The sequence below is a fragment of the Myotis myotis genome, unplaced genomic scaffold, assembly GCF_014108235.1.
Source record: "Myotis myotis isolate mMyoMyo1 unplaced genomic scaffold, mMyoMyo1.p scaffold_m19_p_6, whole genome shotgun sequence".
In the NCBI taxonomy this organism is placed as follows: Eukaryota; Metazoa; Chordata; class Mammalia; order Chiroptera; family Vespertilionidae; genus Myotis; species Myotis myotis.
The window spans coordinates 96217141-96237686 of record NW_023416368.1 but is presented as its reverse complement, the minus strand read 5'-3'; the positions used below and the strand labels follow the sequence as shown (position 1 = coordinate 96237686).

The window sequence follows — 20546 nt, the reverse complement described above, 5'->3', positions numbered from 1 at the left end:
CCTGCCCCGCCGGCCACCTTCTAATTAATTTCCTTTCAATGTGCACAAATATGTGCACTGGGTCACTAGTTAATTATAAAGAAAGGGACAGTAACTTTATAGTGGGTAAACCTGGTACCATGTTAACTTAGTCAAAGTTAACATTACCAATAATAGAACAAACAATCATTGATATGATGCATTAAGGAAGGGTAAAAACTTCACTGAGTTGGTATTCTTGCTAAAAAAAAAAAATCTTTTCATGAGGAAACAGACAAACCCAAACTGAGGATATTGTACAAAATAATGTTGCTTTTTAATGACAAACTTGCTCAAATTGAGGGTTGCATCAAAAGTTGCATTATCAAAGACACCACTAGATGTCACTGTGGTTTTACCAGTTGCACAAGTTTTATTTGTTTTAGTAAAGAATATCAAATTCCTTTGTGGGTTGGCTCTTAACTTGGATACCTTTGAAGACAGATACATTTAGCCAAGTCCAATATATAGCTTCTAAGAAGCCTACAAGTTAAATAATGGTAAAAGCATTGGAAGAAGAGGCATCCAGCTTACATTAACACCTGTCTCTGGCATCACAAATTGACCTTTGCTCATCATTTCTGCCCTGTCGCTGGGCCTCATTCTCTTTATTTGTAAAATGAACAGATTTTACAAATCTGTTTATCAGCTCTGACAGTATATGATTTTTAACGTGACATTTTCTTTCTTTTTTATTAATTCTTTATTGTTCATATTATTACAGATATTCCTCTTTTTTCCCCCATAGCTACCCTCCACCCAGTTCCCACCCCATCCTCTGCCCTTACCCTCCACCCCTCACTGTCCTCATCCATAGGTGTACGATTTTTTGTCCAGCCTCTTCCCACATCCACCACACCCCTTTTCTGCCGAGAATTGTAAGTCCACTGCCTTCTATGCCCCTGATTCTATTATAATCACCAGTTTATTCTGTTCATCAGGTTTTTTATTCACTTGATTTTTAGATTCACTTGTTGATAGATGTGTATTTGTTGTTCATAATTTGTATCTGTACCTTTTTCTTCTTCTTCCTCTTCTTAAAGGATACCTTTCAGCATTTCATATAATATTGGTTTGGTGGTGGTGAACTCCTTTAGCTTTTTCTTATCTGTGAAGCTCTCTATCTGACCTTCAATTCTGAATGATAGTTTGGCTGGGTAAAGTAATCTTGGTTGTAGGTTCTTGCTATTCATCACTTTGAATATTTCTTGCCACTCCCTTCTGGCCTGCATAGTTTCTGTTGAGAAATCAGCTGACAGTCGTATGGGTACTCCCTTGTGGGTAACTGGCTGTTTTTCTCTTGCTGCTTTTAAGATTCTCTCTTTGTCTTTTGCTCTTGGCATTTTAATCATGATGTGTCTTGGCGTGGTCCTCTTTGGATTCCTTTTGTTTGGGGTTTTCTGCGCTTCCTGGACTTGGAAGTCTATTTCTTTCACCAGGTAGGGGAAGTTTTCTGTCATTATTTCTTCAAATAGGTTTTCAGTTTCTTGCTCTCTCTCTTCTTCTGGCACCCCTATAATTCGGATGTTGGTGCACTTGAAGTTGTCCCAGAGGCTCCTTACACTATCTTCATAATTTTGGATTCTTTTTTCTTTTCCGGTTGGATGTTTTTTACTTCTTTGTATTTCAAAACTTTGACTTGATTCTTGGGATCCTCTAGTCTGCTGTTGGAACTCTGTATAATATTCTTTATTTCAGTCAGTGTATGCTTAATTTCTAGTTGGTCCTTTTTCATAATCTTGAGGGTCTCACTAAATTTATCGGCGGTTTCTAGAAAATTCTTGAAAAACCTTAAAAGTGTGGTTTTGAACTCTATATCCAGTAGTTTGCTTTCCTCCATTTCTGTCATTTGTGACCTGTTTCTTTGTCTCCGCATTTTGGCTGCTTCCCTGTGTGGATAGAGTGGCTTTCTGTGCTAGGTGTCCTATAGGGCCCAGTGGCTCAGCCTCCCCGATTACCTGAGGTGGACACTCTTAGTGCACCCCTCTGTGGGCTGTGTGCACAGTCTTATTGTAGTTAAGCCTTGATTGTTGTTGGTATCACTGGGAGGAATTGACCTCCAGGCCAATTGGCTGTGAGAATCAGCTGTGTCTGCAGCGGGAGGACTTCTGTGCTGGAGACACCCTTAGGGGACAAGACTTGCTTCAGTGGGGCTTTGGTGCTCACTGAGTCTGCCCCCTGAGGGTGTCCCTTATGGATCTGAGGAGTTGTAATCTGGATGGTCCCACTCTGACTACTGGGTACACTGGCTCTTGGATCTCTAAGGAGGTGCTAATTTAGCCTCTTCCTGATGCTACCCAGCAGGAGCTACAGAGAGATCTGCAGATTCCTCTTCTTTGTTTGGGGTTTGGAGGTGCCCAGATGAGGCCCAGCTGTGAAGCAATGCAGGCTGCTATGGGGCCTTGGGCCTTCTTTTGGAGGTTCTGGGTCTCTCTGACCCAGCTGCAGTTTGTTAGGTAATTTTCAGATTGCAAAGGGCCATGCCATTCATATGCAAAAGCCTCAGCACACAGCTTGGGTGGGGCGGGGTCTCAGGAAATCAACAGTGCGGAGCAAACAGCTATGGCTGATGCTCAGCGCTTCCCTAAGAGGCCCCAGGTCTCAGTGTCCCGCAGTAATCGCTGCAAACACCTCTGAGAGAAAGCCACGCTCGAGTTCCGACCGATGCCAAACAGTCCAGTTTCTCCCTGTATGAGTCTGGGTCCCCAGAGTCTCGCCTGGAACTGGAGTTCAGAGGGAGCTGGAGTTCAGTTTGGAGCTTGAGACTCCCTCCCAATAGAGAAAGACAACCGTGTCCTCAGTTGCCAGCCCTTTCCATGTGTGCCTCTGTACCTCTGTACTTTACTTCCACACCTCCTCTGAGTCTCAGTGTGCTTTTCTCTTTCCTTCTAGTTTTAGAATTTCCACTCAGCCACCCTTCCTGTGGTTCTGGATGATGTCCATTTTGTCTTTTAGTTGTATTTTTGAAGTGGTTGTGTGAGGAAGCAATTTCAGGTGTTTACCTATGCCGCCATCTTGGTTTTCCTTTCTGCTTCTTTAGTAGGTGGTCTTGGAAAAGCTCCTGTGCAGGGTGTGAGGGGTGAGCAGGAAGGATTAGAAGAGGGATTGGTGGGTGGTGAGAACAGTAGGTCTGAAGCTGGCAGAGGGGGAGGGAAATGGAACAATGGGAATGAAGGTTCCTGCAGCACCTATTCTTTCAGACCCTTACATGGTAGGTTATGGAAGCTGAGAGAGAAGAAGGCAGGTGCTTGTTTGGTCCTTTGGGCGGACACGAATGTGGAGCGGGGTGGGTGGTCAGGGGCACAGCCTTCTGAAACCTGGAGGTGGGTGCCTAAAGAGTCACCATGTCCACCTTCCCATTTTATGCTGCCTTGAGTACTGCCCAAAGCATGGGATGGTTGCCACTAGCCAGTGCCTCCTGGGCCTATTTAGAGCTCATCTGAAGAAACCAAGGAGGCCCCTCTACCAGCCAGGGCAGATATCCCAAGGATGTGGCATCTTAGAACCCAGGGAAGGTTAATCTCACTTCTTAAGTCCATCTTCCTGACTTCCAATTATGTATCCTATGGAGGTTTGATCATTCATTGAAAAATTTCATGATGAGAACCTCCTTTTCACACCACAGTGATAATAAAGGTGCTCTTCTCACTTCTTTCTTTCTAAAGCTGGTGAGCAGTGTCAGGACCCTGGAAGATGTAGGACAGGAGGGTCAGTCTTCCTTGGCCAAAAGTGGGTGTGCATCCCTGACTCCTGGCTTCTGTGCCAAGAGCTGGCTGTGGCTGACCCTGTCATGACAGTGCCCTAGACATTCAAGGGACTATGAGAATCTCAGGAGACAAATCAAGAGACTTGGAAACAAGCTCTGTCTTTTTTTTTTTTAAATATATTTTATTGAGTTTTTACAGAGAGGAAAGGAGAGAGATAGAGAGTTAGAAACATCGATGAGAGAGAAACATCGACCAGCTGCCTCCTGCACACTCCCCACTGGGGATGTGCCCGCAGCCCAGGCACATGCCCTTGACCGGAATTGAACCTGGGACCTTTCAGTCCGCAGGCCGACGCTCTATCCACTGAGCCAAACCGGTTTCGGCAACAAGCTCTGTCTTGACCAGACCCAAATTTACTTTCATGATGAAAAGCCAACTCTAAGCCTCATCATCTGTTATCCTGGGCATAGGACTTACTTAGAACCCAAGTTCTGCACTCACTCAAGACTTCCGTTCACCAGCTATCTGAGAAAGTAGGCTTTGGCTTTTGTTACACAGACCTGAAGAAATGAGTGTGAAGGTTGATTTCATGTGTCCATGTGGCTGGGCCATAGTCCAATGCTTTTTTTTAAATTTATAATATTTCCATTTAAATCAGCAGACTTTGGACAGAACCTACACAGAACCTAGAGACAGAACATGGCAAAAGATCCTGGACAGAAACTGGCCACAGAACTGGAGACAGAACCTAGCGAGAGAACCTGGCTGAAGAACCTAGAGACAGAACCTGCCTACAGAACCTGGATAGAACATGGCAAGAGAACCTGACTAGAACCTGGTGACTGAACCTGGCTGGAGAACCTGGACAGAACCTGGCAGGAGAACCTAGTGAGGGAACATGGCTACAGAACCTGGCTGGAGAACCTAGAGAGAGAACATGGACACACAACCTGGCTGGCGATCCTAACCAGAACTTCGCTGGAGATCCAGACCAGAACTTGGCTGGAGATCCTGGCTAGAGATCCTGGCTAGGCTGCTGATCAACTGAACGCTGTCTCCGTGTCATTCCTTCTTCGCCGACTCCGTCTACACCTTTGGGGACCCCTGGACCTGCTGGGGTTGGACCCCAGCAGTTTCTATTTCTCTTTCTCTCCCTTCCTCTCTCTAAAATGAATAAAAACATATAAAATATATAAAAAAATAAATAAATAAATAAATCAGCAGACTTTGAAGAAAGCAGATTGCTCGCCATAATGTGGGTGGGCATCACCTAAACAGCTGAAGGCTGCTATGAAGTGAATGTTTATGCCCCCTCAAAATCCACACATTTAAACCCAATCTCCAATGTGATGGTATTAGGTGGTTGTGACTTTAGGAGGTGATTGGATTATGAGGGTGAAGTCCTCATGAAATTCAGTGACCTTATAATAGAGATCTAATGAACTTCTTCACCCAAATGATAACAGCAAGAAGATGGCTATGAACTAGAAGTGGGTTCTCACTAGACACCAGATTTGCTGGTGCCTTGATCTTGGATTCCTGGTCTCCGAAACTGTAAGAAATAAATTTTTCTTTTAAGAAACATTGTTTACTCACCTATTTTATGGTATATTTGTCACAATAGCCCAAACTAAGACAAAGGCCTTAATAAAGCAAAGACCTACCTTCCCCCAAACAAAGGAATTTCTCTAGCAGAGTGTGTTAAAACTGGAACTGCAACTCTTCCCTGGGTTTCCAGCCAGTCGGTCCATCCTGTAGATTTTATTTTTATTTATTGATTTGAGAGAGAGTGGGAGAGAGATGTTTATGTATTGCTCCACCCATTTATACATTCATTCATTGGTTGACTTTATAAATAATATTTATTTAGTGCTTAATAATGTAAGCTTTTTGTTGTTGTTGGATATTTTTTCCATTGATTTTTAGAGAGGGTAGAAGGGAGGGGGGAGAAAGAGAGAGGGAGGGAGAGAAAGAGAGAAGAGAGAAGAGAGAAGAGAGAAGAGAGAAGATAGAGATAGAGAGAGAGAGAGAGAGAGAGAGAGAGAGAGAGAGAGAACACATTGATTCGTTGCCTCTCACATGCAACCCAACCGGGGCTGGGGATCGAACCTTCAACCAGGTACATGCTCTTGACCAGGAATCAAACCTGCTACCCTTTGATACACAGGCTAACACTAATCACTGAGCACACCAGCCATGGCTCATTGGTTGATTCTTATATGTGCCTGACTGGAAATCAAACCCACAACTTTGGTGTACTGGGAGGACACTCCAACCAAGTGAGCTACCTGGCCAAGGCTTGCCTATAGATTTTAGACTTGCCAGCCCCCACAATCATGTGAGCAAATTCCTTGGAATCAATCTCTTTCTGTATACATACACATGCGTTTGGTCCCATTTCTCTGGAGAATCCTGAGGTATACACTGAGGTATTTCCCTGTCTCTCCTCCAATCCTGGCCCACTGCCAGAAATCTTGCATTCTTTCCTCTAATTATCTCTGATCTCAGAAAAAATGTTAACCGAATGGTCCCTACCTGTCAAGGAGGACTTCAGGTAACTCACTGTGTCTCTTTCAGGGTTAACACGAATTTTTGACTGAGAGAATTATTTCCTGAGGGAGAATGAATGTCAAGGGCAGCTTTGATTTGCCAGAGTCCTAGATTATTGATCACCTGGCTGGTTTTGATGTTATTCCTCCCTTGAAAGGATCAGATCCTTGATAATCATTGTAGTGAATTGAATGGGGCCCCCATGAAGATCTGTTCATTGGAACCTCTGATTGTCACCTTAATTGGAAGAAGGATCTTTGCAGATGTAATTAAGTTAAGGATTTTTAGATGTGATCATCAGGATTGCTTGGGTTGGCTCTAATTCCAATGATGTGTGTTTCTAAGACACAGAGAAGTGTCATATGAAGACAGAGGCAGAGTTTGGAATAATGTGGCCACAAGCTCTGGGATGCCTGGCACTACCAGAAGCTGATGTGACAAATTGCTACAAACTTGGTGGCTTAAAACAACAAAAATGTATTCTCTCATAGTTCTGAAGGCCAGAAGCATGAAATCAAGGTATTTAAGGCAGTAGGGACAGATGCCTCTTTGCCTCCTCCAGCTTTGTTGGCACCAGCAGACCCTCAGCTTATGATCATGTCACTGTAGTCTGCCTCCATCTTCATATGGCTATCTCTTGTATATCCTCTCTTCTGTCATGTTTACTCATCTTAGAAGGACATTTTTCATGGGACTTAAGGCTCACCCAGGTAATCCAGGGTGATCTATTCTTAAGATCTTTAACTGGATTACATCTGAAAAGGCTCTTTTTCCAAATAAGGTCACATCGATAGGTTCTAGAGGTTAGGACATGGACTTATCTTTGGGAGGGGGGTGGTACACAACTCAACACACTGCACGTGCCTTCATCCCCAACCAGTTTCCCAGTGTCTTCTCTTCCTCTCCCTGGGGCCATGTTTCAATCTTATTTTGTTTTTTAAAATGTTTTTTATTGACTTTAGAGAGAGGAAGGGAGAGGGAGAGAGAGATAGAAACATCAATGATGAAAGATAATCATCGATCGGCTGCCTCCACTACTCCTACTGAGGATTGAGCCGCAACCTGGGCATGTGGGTATATTGAACTGTGACCTCCTGGTTCATAGGTCAATGCTCAACCACTGAGCCACACTGGCTGGGCTCAATCTAATTTTATATGCAGGTTGTGATTATTACTACTGCCTGCTTATACTAGGTTCTCAGAAATTTTGAATGAATGTTCTCTCTCCCAAGGTTATTTGCTATAACATGGGATTTGTTCCTAAGAGTGAAGCCTATGAAACTCCTGGGGTCTTCGTCGCTACTCAAGGAGGAGGGAATCACAGGAAGGGCACTCAGGAGCCGTGGCCATTGGTCTGAATGGTCTTGCATTACTCAGCTGATCAACCCTGGAGTCATGATATCTGGACCTTGACCCAGGTGCTCACAAGCCTCACGTTCTAATGCTTTCTGGCTCACCAGAAAATTGCATGAGCAAATTGCTTTTTGGTAAAAACCTCCTTCCTTGAATCTTGACTTTTTATAATGTGCTTCTGTGCTGAGAGCTATGTGGAAGGGCTTGGGAGGCAGGCTCCCAGATTTTGTGGATAAACTATGTGATGATTAGAAATGCATGAGAAGCCTGGCCAGTGTAGCTCAGGGGTTGAAGGTAAACCCATGAACAGGGTATCAGGGATCAATTCCCCGCCAGGGCACATGCCTGGGCTGTGGGCTCGATTCCCATTAGGGGGGCATGCAGGAGGCAGTGGATCAACAATTCTCTCTCATCATTGATGTTTCTATCTCTCTCTCCTTTCCTCTCTCTGAAATCAATAAAAACATATAACTAAAAGGAAAAAAGCAAAGAAAAGAAATGCATGAGAAGGCCTGTTGCCTGGGAGGGGGAAAATGGGTCAGATACACATACCTTGGCCTAAATTACTTCACGTTTTACGAGCCTCTGCACTTGATTTGCTTCAAAACGAGAGGCTAGAAGCAGTTACCTGACTCTTATCTCCTTGGGGTGTAGGAGCCTGCCTTTCTTGTGAGTGTGCCACTTTGCTGAGAGTTGTTTGCAATGTAGCATCAGGAAGATTCCATGCCCACAAAAAGTGGGCCTCATGGAAAAGTGCTCCAATCATATTAAAGTTTTGGTGAATACAGCCAAGTAAATTGATGTGCTCAATATATTTCTCTTTTTTAGACAATGAAGAATTTGCAAACATAAACCATCCAAAAGACACTTGAAGGTACTACAATTCTAAAACCCAACTTTGTGGGTGTTCCCACAGCTGTGGACTGGAGAAAACATGATGGGTGACTGCTGTTGAAGACCAGGTATCTACTGTCAGCTCCACTTCTCGGGATTAGAACACAAGTTTACTACAAACTGAGGAAGTTAATCATGGACGGGAACTGCAGCATTGCCACTTCCTGTGGCCTCATGAGATGTTCATCTAAAGCAGGTGTTTAATGACTATTGTCTAGTGTTTCACACCATTCCTCGCACTTCCATTCACTTTATTTTTTAATTTACTATTATTATTTTAATGTATTTTTATTTATTTCAGAGAGGAAGGGAGAGGGAGAGAGGGATAGAAACATCAATGATGAGAGAATCATCGATTGGCATGTCCCCTACTGGAGATCAAGCCCACAACCCAGGTATGTGCCCTGACCAGGAATCGAATGGTGACCTCCTGGTTCACTGGTCGATGCTCAACCACTGAGACACACTGGACAGGCTCCATTCACTTTAGACTTTTGTGAGTCTCCTAAAACAAGTAGAAGAAATGGATACTCCCTGTTGTAGACAGAGGAAATTGGGTACAGACAGGGTCTCTAAAATCACTTGGCATCCAGCCCCATCACCTGCAACAACCAACCAAAACCAGGCTAATTCCCTGAGGGTGAAGAAGGATGTCTCCAAAGATGTTCTTTGGGGCGGAGTAGGGGGGTTGTCTCTGGTTACAAATGTTTAGGATTTGAAGGCCGATGCATGAGAACATCCACCTGTAACAGAGAAATGCTTTGTCTAACTCCAGATTGTTCAAACCTGCTTTGTTTTGCATATAGACAAGCTAATCATTAAAGGAATTCTGCTTACAGCTTGAGTTTTTACAAAAGCAGCCCCTCCCATTCCCCCTACCCTTGACATAAAAGAAGCCTGAACTTAGTACTTTCTTAAGATGAATTTGAGGAACTACTAGGACTCCCATCTTCTCAATCATTTAACCTTTCCCGCCCAGCCAGTGTGGCCCAGTGGTTGACCACTGACCTATAAACCAGGAGGCCATGATTCAATCCCAATCATGGCACATGCCTGGGTTGCAGGCTCGATCCCCAGTAGGGAACATGCAGGAGGCAGCTGATTGATGATTCTCTCTCATTGTTGATGTTTCTATCTCTTTCCCTCTCCCTTTTGCTCTGAAATAAAAAATATATTTTAAAAGTAAAAAATAAACCTTACTGTAAACTGACATTTAAAAAAATTTTTTTAATTTTGAGAGAGAAAGGGAGAGGAATCGAGATATGGACATATTGATGAGAAAGAAACATCAAAAGACTGTTTCCTGCACACCCTCTATACTGGGGATTGAGCCCGAAACTTGGGCATGTGCCCTAACCAGGAATCAAACTGGTGACCTCTTGGTTCATAGGTAGATGCTCAACCACTGAGCAACACTGGCTGGGCCAAATTCTGACATTTTTAGTTTTGACTTTCTAAAGCATCAGTACATGGGCTTTGGGCCAGTAACACATCTGTACACATTCCTTCCCAGTGTTGGACTGGATTATTTAGATAATCTGCACACTGGAGTCACAAAGCTGACTGGTGGGTCCCTCTGCAGTGCCCACCACTGTGCACATGCAGAGTGCCCCGAATATGAAGCCACATGTCCATAAGGAGGTGTCCACCATCTTTGAATAAAATCCTAAGAACAAAGGCCGCTTTGGTCTTCTAGTTCCTAATTGTGTAATCTCCTTAGCTGCCCCAAATTGCAGCTTGTCAAAAGTACTAATGAGAGCAGGTATTCATAGGAAACTCGCATTCCAGGGTACATGCAGTTCTCATTGGGCAGCATTTCTGTGATACCAGCAAGCTGGTGTCCTTAAGTGAACAAGCCCTGGTGGTCCGCAGCCAGCACAGAAGGGCAATAGGGGCAGTGAGAAAGATGCCTAGGTTTCAATCTCCAGGAGGGGCGCATGTGGGAGGCAGCTTGAGTTTCATGGCATGGGGCATCGACATGAAACGTGCTAAGAATCCTGGACAGTTCAGCTCAGCTCAGCTCAGCTCAAGGTGACTGGCTGAGAGCTGGATGCACCCTAGTCTACAGAGGGAGGGCATGGAAGCTCTGGCTTTCGAACACCACTCCCGACATCACCCAGTACATCCCTCCCTTTTTGCTGTTCCTTGGTTGTATCTGTTATAATAAAAACTAACCATAAGGATAACACTTTCAGTGAGTTACTAGAAGTCATTGTAGTGAATAATCAAAGGGGTCTTTAGAACCCCCGTTTGTAGCCATCTGAGCATTAGTCCGTATGGCCCCCAAGACACCTTACTGGCATTTGAAGTGGGGTATCTTGTGTAGGACTTCATCTTCATCCTATGGGATCCAATGTTCTCCCAGATCATTAGTGACAGGATGAAACTGAGTTGTTTTGACACCCAATTGGTGTTAGAGTATTGGCATGAGGATAGCACAGGCTTTGCTTGGCACCTGGCCAAGCTAGCTTCTAAGGCCCTGCTCTGGCAGGAGCCAGTGCCTCTCAGGAAGGCAGACCGGACAAGGTATGCCTTATACGTCACATAACAAGGTTCCACTTCGTTTCAGACTTTGTAAACAGGAACACGATGAGGTCTCCATCCTTGATGACTAGTAGTGGGGAAAGTGTTGAGAGGTGCACCAGGTATCTCCTCCTGACAACATGGGTCTGCATTCACCCTCTCTGAGCCCCAAGACTGCCTACAAGCCACCGGGCTAACTTTGTTATAAGACAGAGTGTGTGTAAGCCAGAGGTCTCTGCTATTAACAGCAGCAGCTAGGTGAAAATCCCCACAGGGATGGAAGACTGCCTTAAGAATGTTGGAGCCCTTGGTCTTCCCATCTTGGTGGCCATTTTTTTATTTTTATTTTAAATTAAATCTTTATTGTTCAGATTATTACAGTTGTTCCTCTTTTTTCCCCCATAGCTCTCCTCCATCCAGTTCCCACCCCACCCTCTGCCCTTACCCCTCCCACTGTTTTCATCCACAGGTGTACGATTTTTGTCCTCTTCCTGTACCCCCACACCCCTTTCCCCCCCAATAGTCAGTCCACTCCCTTTCTATGCCCCTGGTTCTATTATATTCACCAGTTTACTCTGTTCATCAGATTTTTCATTCACTTGATTTTTAAATTCACTTGTTGATAGATACGTATTTGCTGTTCATAATTTTTAACTTTACCTTTTTCTTCTTCCTTTCTTAAAGAATACCTTTCAGCATTTCATATAATACTGGTTTGGTGGTGGTGAACTCCTTTAGCTTTTTCTTATCTGTGAAGCTCTTTATCTGATCTTCAATTCTGAATGATAGCTTTGCTGGGTAAAGTAATCTTGGTTGTAGGTTCTTGCTATTCATCACTTTGAATATTTTTTGCCACTCCCTTCTGGCCTGCATAGTTTCTGTTGAGAAATCAGCTGACAGTCGTATGGGTACTCCCTTGTAGGTAACTGACTGTCTTTCTCTTGCTGCTTTTAAGATTCTCTCTTTGTCTTTTGCTCTTGACATTTTAATTATGATGTGTCTTGGCATGGTCCTCTTTGGATTCCTTTTGCTTGGGGTTCTCTGTGCTTCCTGGACTTGGAAGTCTACTTCTTTCACCAGGTAGGGGAAGTTTTCTGTCATTATTTCTTCAAATAGGTTTTCAATATCTAGCTCTCTCTCTTCTTCTGGCACCCCTATAATTCGGATGTTGGTGTGCTTGAAGTTGTCCCAGAGGCTCCTTACACTATCTTCATATTTTTGGATTCTTTTTTCTTTTCTGGTTGAGTATTTTTTGCTTCTTTGTATTTCAAATCTTTGACTTGATTCTTGGGATCCTCTTGTCTGCTGTTGTATCTCAGTATATTATTCTTTATTTCAGTCAGTGTATGCTTAATTTCTAGTTGGTCTTTTTTCATATCCTCCAGGGTCTCACTAAATTTATCGGCGGTTTCTAGGAAATTCTTGAAAAACCTTATAACCATGGTTTTGAACTCTATATCCAGTAGTTTGCTTTCCTCCATTTCTGTCATTTGTGACCTGTTTCTTTGTCTCCGTATTTTTTATGCTTCCCTGTGTTGGTAGAGTGGCTTTGTGTGCTAGGTGTCCTATAGCTGTGCACAGTGGCTCAGCCTCCCCAATTACCTGAAGTGGACACTCTTGGTGCACCCTTTGTGGGCTTTGTGCATAGTCTTGTTATAGTTAAGCCTTGATTGTTGTAGGTATCACTGGGAGGAATTGACCTCCAGGCCAATTGGCTGTGAAAATCAGCTGTCTACAGTGGGAGAACTTCTGTGCTGAAGACACCCTTCTGGGGCAAGACTTGCTTCAGTGGGGCTTTGGTTCTCACTGAGTCTGCCCCCTGAGGGTGTCCCTTATGGATCTGAGGAGTTGTAATCTGGATGGTCCCACTCTGACCACTGGGTACACTGGCTCTTGGATCTCTAAGGAGGTGCTAATTTAGCCTCTTCCTGAGGCTACCCAGCAGGAGCTATTAAGAGATCTGCAGATTGATTCCCCTTCCTTGTTTGGGGTTTGGAGGTGCCCAGATGAGGCCCAACTGTGAAGCAATGAAAGCTGCTGTGGGGCCTTGGGCCTTCTCTTGGAAGTTCTGGTTCTGTCTGGCCCAGCTGCAGTGTGTTAGGTAATTTTCAGATTGCAAAGGGCCAGGCCTTTCATATGCAAAAGCCTCTGTGCATAGCTTGGGTGGGGCGGGGTCTCAGGGAATCAACAGGGCGGAGCAAGCAGCTATGGCTGATCCTCAGCCCTGACCTAAGAGGCCCCGCATCTCAGTGTCCCGGTAATCGCTGCAAGTACCTCTTAGAGAAAGCCGCCCTCAAGTTCTGAGTTCTGCCCACTGTCAGACAGTCCAGTTTCTCCCCTGATGAGTCTGGGTCCCCAGAGACTCACCCGGAACTGGAGTTCAGAGCAGTCGGGGGCCTGTGACTCCCTCCCTATTCAAAAAGACAGCTGCGTCCTCAGTTGCCAGCCCTTGCTGGGTGCGCCTCCGTACCTCTGGACTTTACTTTGGCAGTTCCTCTGAGTCTCAGTGTGCTTTTCTCTTTCCTTCTAGTTTTAGAAATTCCACTCAGCCAGCCTTCCTGTAGTCTGGATGATGACCGTTTTGTCTTTTAGTTGTATTTTTGAAGTTGTTGTGCGAGGTAGCAATTTCCGGTGTTTACCTATGCCGCCATCTTGGTTTCTCCCGGTGGCCATCTTTTTAAAAAATATATATTTTTATTGATTTCAAATAGGAAGGAAGAGGGAGAGATGGAAACATCAATGATGAGAATCATTGATCAGCTGCCTCCTACACACCCCCCACTGGAGATCAAGCCCACAACCCGGGCATTGGAATCCAGCCTTGATTGGAATCGAACCTGGGACTTTCAGTCCGCAGGCCGACACTCTATCCACTGAGCCAAACCAGCTAGGCCTTAGTGGCCATCTTTGCTGGAGCACCTAGTTCTGTGCAAATTTAGTGAATGCACATATGGTCAGACTTTTGGCTTTTTGAGCACAGAGGGTTAGTGAAGCCTTTATATCATGGCCAGAGTATCATCCTAATTTTTTAAAAAGCCAAGCCATTTTAGATAAATGGGATAACCAGATGGGAGACCAAGATAAATATGGTTTACCTATCCTCAGCCCCCACTCCCCCAACTGGGTGGGTCAATGTTTGCTGAAAATGCAAAGGGCTGGTAAAATTTCTGCAAGTTTATACTCTTTCTCACTCAATCTTCTTCTGGGAAAACACTTAAAAATATCCAGAAATATGCCTGGCTGGTGTAGCTCAGTGGTTGAGCGTTGACCTATGAACCAGGAGGTCAGAGTTTGATTCCTGGTCAGGGTACATGCTGGGATGCTAGCTCAATCCCCAGTGTGGGGCATGCAGGAGGCAGCCGATCAATGATTCTCTCTCATCACTGACGTTTCTATTTCTCTCTCCCTCTCTGAAATCAATAAAAAAAAAAAAATTAAAAATCTAGAAATCTCACTCTGAATTTACCTTCAGTGAGCTGGAGGCAGGTCCTGTCTCTTCTCAGAGCACACAGACACATTCAAAGGGGCTCCAGCTTAATTTGGATGGAGTAGACTTACCCTGACTCTCAGATGTGCCTTTTCTGACCAGCAACATTTTCTAGGCAAGTGTTCCAGCCCCTCCATATTTTGACAAGATGTAGCAACATAAGTTATCATCAAATCCCCTACATTACACTCTGAACTCTGCTTCTGGCAGAAAGGGAAAACCATCTTATGGGAGAAAAGTGACAGACTACCAAAAGTTTTATTTTGGGCGAAGGTTTTTTAATAACCTTTACCAACTTAGGCTCTTTGGGAGAATAAAGACCACACTCCCCAGTGGACTGTATCACTAAACATATAGCCCATTACTATTTTGTGTCCTACATTACAAAAAAGAAATGAAAAAAAAAAGTGACAGACCGATATCCAAGGCAGGCGTAGACTCATACCTTCTCACCACTGGTCACATCACTCAGCTAGGGGGAGAGGTTGGGAGAAAGGATATAGGACAATGGTGAGGTCAGGTTAACCAGCTATAGTGTGACAAGGAGTACCTCTGGTGTAGTGACTTCCTCTGTACTTTGGACAGGGGTCAGATCAGGTGAGCAGGCCATCTATCTGAGGCTTAAATGTGCCACAACACAAGGTGAAGTCTGACACCCAGAGGACTATTTTCATCCTTATACCTCAAGCTCACCTTGTCAGGCCAATCAACTATGTCAGCTGTGCAGCACATTACTTTTTAAACTACATGGAAAGTCTAACATGAATATTAATTCAGCAAGTTAATTTTTATTATGTACTTATGAGTTTTTGGAAACAATGTCCAGAGATCCAAGGAAGAGAGAGGGCAGATGCTTCTCAGATGTGGGCCTGCACTTCCATAGTAAGGTGGAGATGTAGCTTACCTGCCTGCCCATCCCCCAGGGAGGGAGTAAGTGGTCAGTTCTCCGGTGCCTGGAGGAGCAGGTAACCCCACTGGCCTCTTTGGAATGGGATGAACGGGATTTGAGCTACATCACCCTGGAGGGCTTCTGAATCCTAAGTGATTGACCTTCCAATTAGGTAGGTACTAGGTATATTGGGTCAGTGAGTGGGGGGTTCCCCACAGTATTCGGTGGGGACTCAAGACGCAGTCACATCCCCTTGGTGTTTTTTTTTTATTTAGGATCTGGTTTTACAGGTAAGACACAACAGTAAATGGGGCAATGTTCCTCCATTAGACAAATGTCTGAAGCAGATGGAGAACCATCTTCCAGCTGACAAGCCCTTGAGCAAGAGTGTATGAGGGTGGGGCAAATGCATAACCTGGCTTCTATTTGGAATTTCCTCCTCAATAGCCTTAAAGATTCACTTTCCCCTTTTTCCTGGCAGATCAATAAGAGGCAAACTATTTAGAAATTAAGAACCCCAATATTTATTTTTTGTTCAGGGTATGACCTAACAGTTTTATTGCATTTACTGCTCCTCAGGATGCAGGGATGTCTACAGTAATCAGAATTATAAAACCTGTGGCTCTTCCATTGGGTTTGATGGCATCTCATGTGACAACATAGGTGACAAGGAGCCTGGCTGCCTGCTGATGGACATACAAATAGCACAAAATGTCCACCTGGTGGCTTTGAATCAGCTACTGCTACTCCATAGTCCCTGTGCTTTCTTGACATTGAGCCTGGCCGATATTACCAGTCTTCCAGGAACAATAAGACCATGGTTTTCGTTGCTTGAGATTTCACAGCCAATGGTCACTCCCAATCCAGAACTCCAGGCCACGCACTTTCAAAGCTATGCTGCTTCCAGTGGAACGGACAACAAGCCAACCACAGCTTCTGTTGACTCATCTGTTAATCAGGGATGACCAGATAATTGCAAGACTATCTGCTGTTGTGGATTGAATTGTCTCCCCACCACCCCAAATTCATATTTATGTCCTAACTCCAATACATCAGAATGTGGCCTTTCTTAGAATATGGTCATTGTGGATGTTACTAGTTAAGACAGGAATATACCAGAGTAGGCATGGGGGCCCTGATCCAATATGGTGTCCTCATAAAAAGGGGAAATTTGGAGACAGACATGTACACAGGGACACGACATGAAGATGAAGGCAGAGATGGGTTAATATTTCTACAAGGAACATCATCGACTGAGAGCACCACCAGAACCTGGGGGAGAGGTGTGGAACAGACCTTCTCTTACAGGGAACCAACCCAGTGACCCCTTGACATTGGACTTCCAGCCTCCAGAACTGAAGCAATATATTTCTGTTGCTCTAAGTCACCCTGTTTTTGGTATTTTGTTAAGGCAGCCCTAGCAAATGAATATGAACAGCAGACTAAGTTACTATGTATGAAGAGCCCAACCTCACAGGAGGTTTATTCCACTGCCCCTCATCCAGACAACAGAACCCCCCACTGGGGCTGAGCTCCCCATTCCCGAACACAATGGGACGAGCAGGGGAACTTAAGTGCCTTTTGAATGATGACAACTGCTTCTACCCCACAACCATTTACTGGGTCCTTCAGGTACAAAAAAATGACATTTGAGCAGGGTGTGCAACAAATAAAATGTGGGCATTGCCCTCAGTGAACTCAAAATCCCTAATAAGCAGCTGCCTTCGCAAATAAAAGTATGACACAATTCTCCTTCGCAAGCAGCTGTACAGTGCCCCAGAGGCTTCTGACCCTGACAGGGCTGCCTGGTAACAGCGGGTGTTCTTTGGGTCAGCTGGTGACAGGGCAGGATTGGTGTGCCTGGCCTTGCTGCCCACATGCACTCCCTGCCTTTTTCTCGCCCACAGCTTCTTGCTCTCAGATGGGAAGTACAGTCACCCTAGAACCTCAAGATACGGGCAGGGGTTCAGACAAGGCAGCATGGGAGTATAGTGAGTTGGTGGCAAGGGGCAAACCCCAAATGGTCACTGCAGTTGGGGCAGTCCAGTCCCTTAGACCGCTTGGGAAGCACTGGACAGGAGGGCTCTCCTCTGACCCAGAAACACCTGGCGAGTCCAAGCTGGTTATGCACCTCCCTCCCTGCTTTTTGGCACAGCAGAGACAAAAGAAATGCTCAGTTGATCACTATCTCATTTCTACCTGAGAGCGAAGGGTGGGAAGGTGAGGTCTGTCCAGGGGCAGGTACGTCCCGGGAGTGCCTGGCGTCAGTCAGTAAGAGTTGAGAGCCTGCTTGGAGCGGCGTTTCATATGCAGGCGCTGGTGGCGCAGGAGGTCGGAGTTGTGCAGGAAGCTTTTGACGCAGTACCGGCACCGAAAGGGCCGTGCCCGGTCCTTACCGTGCACACTGCTGCGGTGCCTCGCCAGGTGTTCCGGTCGCTGGAACAGCTTCCCGCAGTCACAGCACTGGATGCTCAGCCGGGCCCGGCCCTCAGCCAGCGATGCATCAGGCCCCCCACCTGTGGACTCTGCCGCCCCCTGCTCGCTCCCAATCACCGGCAGGGGCCCGGTGGGCGGCAGGTGGACCCGCCTGTGGCAGAGCAGGTGCGAGTTGAGGCGGAAGCTCTTCCCGCAGGCGCCGCACCGGAAAGGTTTCCGGGCCTCGTGGGCTTCCAGGTGCCCGTCCAGGTCCTCGCTGTCACTGAACAGCTCCCCACATACCGAGCACTCGTGCAGCTTCTCCTGCTCCCTGCGGCTGCGCAGGTGTCGGATGAAATTGACCCTCCAGCGGAAGACCTTGCCGCAGTTGGGGCACACATAGGACTTCCCAGAGGTGTGCACCTCGCCCCCCACAGACAGGCCATTCTGCTGAGGCATGGGGGTGCCGTTTTGCTTCCCCAAGGGGCTCCGTGTCTCATTTGTGCAGTAGGGGCCCAGTTGGGAGTCTTCATCCCCAGAGCTGGATAGGACGATCTCGATGGTCACCTCTTCATCTAGGCTGTTCTTAGGGGGCGGTGGGTCATCTCCAGCTGCACAAAAGCAATGTGGAAGTCACTTAGAGTTGCTGATGGAATAGGTATGACATTGGGGGCTATGGGGAAAGGCGGAATGTATTTTGAATGTGAGGACATGAACTTAGGGGATCCGAGGGTGGAGTGCTAAGGGCAGAACTGCATCCCCCCAAAATTCCTATTATGCTTAAGTCATAACCCCAAATACCTCAGGATGTGACTATATTTGGAATTAAGGTCTTTCAAGAGTTAAGTTAAAATGAGATTATTAGAGTGGCTTGTAAGCCAACTGGCATCCTTCCAAGAAGATATTAAGAAACAGACACGTGGAATCTCAGGGAGAAGACAGCCGGCCAAGAAGACTTGCTGCAGGAGAAGTCCCTTTTGATACCTGGACCTCAGACCTCCAGCATTTTGAGAAAATCAATTTCTGTTGTTTGAGCCTCCTTAGAAGACTAATACAGTGCATACAGGATGACAACCCCTCAAATCAGCTAAAATGACAAAAAATAAATGCAATTTCTAAAATGGGGCATAAACAACCCTTAGTGCTCCTGTGGGCCATTTACACAATGTTAGGAATTATTGCTAGATGAGGTGGGATTCAGCAGTGAGCTCCAAACACCAGAGAAACAGTAAAATCAGGGAGTGATGAGTATAGAAGGGGGTGTGTGGGGGGACACAAACACTGAACCCCATGATAGGTACTCTTGATGTTTTCACTCTGCCCCTGGGGCTCCTGAACAGAAGTCGCTGACCCGGGGTGCACCGTGACAGGCTATGGGTGTCAGACTGAGGATCTGAATGTGAGCTGTCAAGCCCCAGGTTCGGGCTTGACTCCACATTGCCTAGCCATAGCCTGCCTTTTCTATGAAGTCAAAATTATGGGTCTGAATCTGTTGCATCTTATTTGCACATAATCCCTCCCATTTTTTTCTTTCTTTTTTTTTAAAAATTTTATGTATATTGTTTCGGCACATTTGTTTTTCACAGTTTTAAAATGCAACACATTTATTCATCTCCTTTTTGGTTTTGTCTTATAAGAAAGCTTCCCCATCCTAACATTGTAAGAATATATCCTTTATAATGCCTTTGTCTTTTGTTTTTCACATCTGGCTTCCTAGCCTCCCTGCTTTTCTCCTCAGTCCCTCCAGCTCACAGGGAACCACCCATCATCCACCCCCAGGCCACGCACAGCATGGCCACAGGCTTCAGTATCCCCAACCCCCGACTGAGCTCAATTCCCCTGACACGTTGGGCAACTTTCTTTCTCTTTTAAATTTTTTTCTGTAAAACAGAGCTAGGAATCAGAACTGCCTTTTGGGGTTACTGTTGAAGATTACAAATGATTTAATACATATGCAGGCACCCACCCTGTATATCATGAGGCTGCTATGGGCAGGCAGAGGCCAGAGAAGGCCGGAAGTGCACATGTGGCAACAAGCATTCATCTAGCCCCACTGAGATGGCCACCCTCATCCTGGGGAGGGGCCATCCTCAGTTATGCAAGGCCACTCTCAGCCTGTTGCAGGCACCTGAGAAAACCAGGAGTGAGGGAGCTCAAAGTTTTGGGGAAGGGGCTATTCTCCTTCTGGATCTGTTGTAAATGTAGAATTCCTTTTGTCTACACGTGACGGGGTGAACAGAAATAGCAGGGAGCCCTGCACAGAGCTAGGTGGAATTACCACAATGCCAGACAACTCTTTTTTTTTTTTCCTGAATCTTGGCTTCACCCCAGAATCACTGGAGAATTCTTTTTTTATTTTTTAAATTATTTATTGTTGAAAGTATTATGTCCCCCTTTGACCCTCTCCAACCCGCCCCCCCCCCGCCCCACACACACAGGTCTTCAGCACCCTACTGTTTGTGTTATGCATATATATGCATACAAGATCTTTGGTTGATTACCTCCCACTCACCCACTCTCCCCCACCTTCCCTCTGAGATTCCACACTCTGTCCCATGCTTCCATGTCTCTGGATCCACTCTGTTCATCAGTTTCTTTTGTTAATTACATTCCATATATGAGTGAGATCATGTGATACTTGTCTTTCTCTTATTTCACTTAGCATGATATTCTCCAGGTCCCTCCATGCTGTCTCAAAGGGTAAAAGATT

General features: G+C 45.5%; 1 protein-coding gene and 1 non-coding gene across 13 annotated transcripts in view; one reads left to right on the top strand and one right to left on the bottom strand.

Annotated features, from left to right (window-relative positions):
- Window positions 1-5136: 5136 nt before the first annotated feature.
- Window positions 5137-20546, bottom strand: part of ZNF496 (zinc finger protein 496) — a 70646-nt gene continuing 55236 nt past the window's right edge. For 6 of the 12 annotated variants that reach the window (XM_036313784.1, XM_036313787.1, XM_036313788.1 and 3 more), the window contains one exon: window positions 15675-18447. In XM_036313784.1, the coding sequence (XP_036169677.1) occupies window positions 17690-18447 (758 nt within the window). In that variant the 3' untranslated portion in view covers window positions 15675-17689. Of the gene's footprint in view, window positions 5478-8187; window positions 9266-14469; window positions 15005-15674; window positions 18448-20546 lie in introns of those variants that run through there. The other 6 variants (XR_004968289.1, XR_004968288.1, XM_036313791.1 and 3 more) reach the window with 6 other exon arrangements.
- Window positions 14779-14915, top strand: LOC118659474. Its single transcript, XR_004968587.1, has one exon. It is a non-coding gene; the product is annotated as a small nucleolar RNA SNORA4 (small nucleolar RNA).